At 59.7% G+C, this 3103-nt stretch overlaps 1 protein-coding gene across 1 annotated transcript in view; it reads left to right on the top strand.

The window, feature by feature from the left end:
• The window catches only part of tbc1d15 (TBC1 domain family, member 15), a 13334-nt gene extending 11432 nt beyond the window's left edge, over positions 1–1902 (top strand). Inside the window, exons 14-16 of the mRNA XM_030095619.1 lie at positions 671–787; positions 928–1014; positions 1115–1902. Coding sequence (XP_029951479.1) covers positions 671–787; positions 928–1014; positions 1115–1294 — 384 coding nt within the window. The 3' untranslated portion in view covers positions 1295–1902. The remainder of the gene's footprint in view (positions 1–670; positions 788–927; positions 1015–1114) is intronic.
• Positions 1903–3103: the final 1201 nt, after the last annotated feature.

Here is a 3103-nt window from a genome sequence, read left to right as displayed (position 1 = left end):
CCCCCTGCAGAGCGCCTCCTCTAGAGCGCCCCCTGCAGAGCGCCTCCTGCAGAGCGCCTCCTCTAGAGCGCCCCCTGCAGAGCGCCCCCTGCAGAGCGCCTCCTGCAGAGCGCCTCCTGCAGAGCGCCCCCTGCAGAGCGCCTCCTGCAGAGCGCCTCCTGCAGAGCGCCCCCTGCAGAGCGCCTCCTGCAGAGCGCCCCCTGCAGAGCGCCCCCTGCAGAGCGCCTCCTGCAGAGCGCCCCCTGCAGAGCGCCTCCTGCAGAGCGCCTCCTCTAGAGCGCCTCCTGCAGAGCGCCCCCTGCAGAGCGCCTCCTCTAGAGCGCCCCCTGCAGAGCGCCTCCTGCAGAGCGCCTCCTCTAGAGCGCCTCCTCTAGAGCGCCCCCTGCAAAGCGCCTCCTGCAGAGCGCCTCCTGCAGAGCGCCTCCTCTGGAGCGCCCCCTGCAGAGCGCCTCCTGCAGAGCGCCCCCTGCAGAGCGCCTCCTGCAGAGCGCCCCCTGCAGAGCGCCTCCTGCAGAGCGCCTCCTGCAGAGCGCCCCCTGCAGAGAGCCTCCTGCAGAGCGCCTCCTGCAGAGCGCCCCCTGCAGAGCGCCCCCTGCAGAGCGCCTCCTGCAGAGCGCCCCCTGCAGAGCGCCCCCTTTGACTGATGGCTTTAAGCGAACCCCCCCTCCAGGTCCTGTGGACCGGTCTTCCCTGTCAGAACTTCCACCTCCTGGTCTGTTGCTCCATTCTGGACTCTGAGAAACAGAAGATCATGGAGGAGAAGTACGGCTTCAATGAGATTCTGAAGGTAACACACACACATGCACACAGAGACACACACACACATGCACACAGAGACACACACACACACACACACACACACACACACACACACACACACACACACACACACACACACACAGACACTGATTCAGGTGTGTGTTCCAGCACATCAATGAACTCTCCATGAAGCTGGACATCGAGGAGATTCTGCAGAAAGCTGAAGGAATCTACGAGCAGATCCGGAGCTGTAAGGTCCGTCACCACACACACACACACACACACACACACACACACACACACACACACACACACACACACACACAGCGGTGTCACTGCTCCCCCTGCTCCTCAGGACCGGCCTCGCTCCATCAGTGTGATTCTGGGTCTGGACTCGGAGGCCGGAGACGCCCAGCAGGAGGCGCCGTTCTCCAACGGCCACGGCGGAGACGTGAGCTGCGAGCAGAGGGGGGCGGGAGCGGCGGTGGGCGGGGCCAAGCCGGGCCGGGCCGACCTGATAAGCAGGACATCGTGACGCTGCAGACCACTTCCTGCTTCCTGTACAGACCACTTCCTGCTTCCTGTACAGACCACTTCCTGCTTCCTGTACAGACCAGAGGATTATTTTTATAACTTCTTCTACCAGAGGCTTTAAACAGACCCCCCCCCCCCCCCCCCCGCAGCAGACACCCACCTCCTGCGAAGGTGCAGCAGTTTTTTCTTCCCCTGAAGCCCTGATGGATGTGTGTGTGTGTGTGTGCGTGCGTGTGTGTGACAGTGCGGATTCAGTTTTTCTACCATCAGCTGACTTGGTGGGCGGAGCTCCAGAACCTCCCATGATCCTTTGCAGATCCTGCTGATGTTTTTCACCAAAACTTCTTTTCTACCAAAAACTCGTCGTTCAGTCGGACTGCTGAGGAGCAGGAACGGTGCCGCCTCCACCCGCCCGGCCCAGGCGGAGCGGCCGCCTCCACCCGCCCGGCCCAGGCGGAGCGGCCGCCTCCACCCGCCCGGCCCAGGCGGAGCGGCCGCCTCCACCCGCCCGGCCCAGGCGGAGCGGCCGCCTCCACCCTGAGACAAACTGCTTGGTTGTTTTTGTTGCACAATTTAAATAAAAATCTTTCTCTTGTTTTTAGTCTTGAATCAGTGTAAGTTCTACTGTGACTGGACTCTTTCAGCACCTCCACCCAGCTCCACCCAGCTCCACCCAGCTCCACACAGACTGAGCCACGCACTGCTCCTCCATGGTGGACTGCCTGGGTGGTGGAGGTGGTGCTGAGCTGTACAGTCTGACCGCAACCCACCGGGTCACTGGGTTCTAAGGCTGAACTCCACCCACAGGCCCGCGCTGGCTGAACTCCACCCACAGGCCCGCGCTGGCTGAACTCCACCCACAGGCCCGCACTGGCTGAACTCCACCCACAGGCCCGCGCTGGCTGAACTCCACCCACAGGCCCGCGCTGGCTGAACTCCACCCAGTTCAATTCAGCTCTATCTATATAGCCCCAATTATCACAGTTATTTCCAACAGTTCTCCACAACTCCAGGTTTAACTTTAGTATAGGTCCTAAAACAGAACCCTGTGGAACTCCAGGGTTAACTCTGAACTGAGCTGAAGAGTCGTCGTTAACATGAACCAAGTGGAACCTTTCTGCTAAATACCAGGGTGTACCCAAAAAAAACCGGAATTTGATTATAACTTTTTATTTCTGACATTTCAAAATAAAACACCACCGTCGCCTTCAAAATAATCCCCATCTGCATTACTGCAGCGCTCCAGCCGTGTCTCCCACTTCACCAATGCGTCGTCAGACCCGTGCGTAAAAGTGCCATTTGTTGCCGGCTGCGATTTTTCTGTCCCCTCCTCCACATCTGCAAACCGCTGTCCCTTCAGCTGCTTCTTCAACCTGGGGAACAAGAAAAAGTCCCTGGAGGCTTCATCTGGAGAATCAGGCGGATGGGAGAGGAGATTCATCTCATTCTTCTCCAGAAACGGCGTGAGGCGCAGCGCCGTGTCCGCTGGCGCTCTGTGGTGGTGGATCAACCGGCTCCACTCCGCCACGACGCTCTGCTTCCTCCTCACATCCTCACGGAGCGTCTGAGGACTTCCTGTAGTAGTCCTGGTTTACAGTCTGACCTGGAGGGACAGACTCGCTGTGGACGAGACCCTGGACAGCCGAGAAGCAGCTCAGCGTTGTTTTCACGCTGAGCGGACCTGACGCGCCGACATCTGGCCCTTCTCAGACCCCCGGACCACTCATGGACCTGAGTCTTCCCCAGAGCAGCATCCTGTAGGCTTGCTGCAACAAGCTGAGTGTTTCTGCTGCTGGTTTTCCAGCAAGAA

This window comes from Salarias fasciatus, chromosome 7 (assembly GCF_902148845.1).
Source record: "Salarias fasciatus chromosome 7, fSalaFa1.1, whole genome shotgun sequence".
NCBI classification, from domain to species: Eukaryota; Metazoa; Chordata; class Actinopteri; order Blenniiformes; family Blenniidae; genus Salarias; species Salarias fasciatus.
Note: the sequence above shows the minus strand (reverse complement) of the source record. Positions and strands in the feature narration are given on the sequence as shown.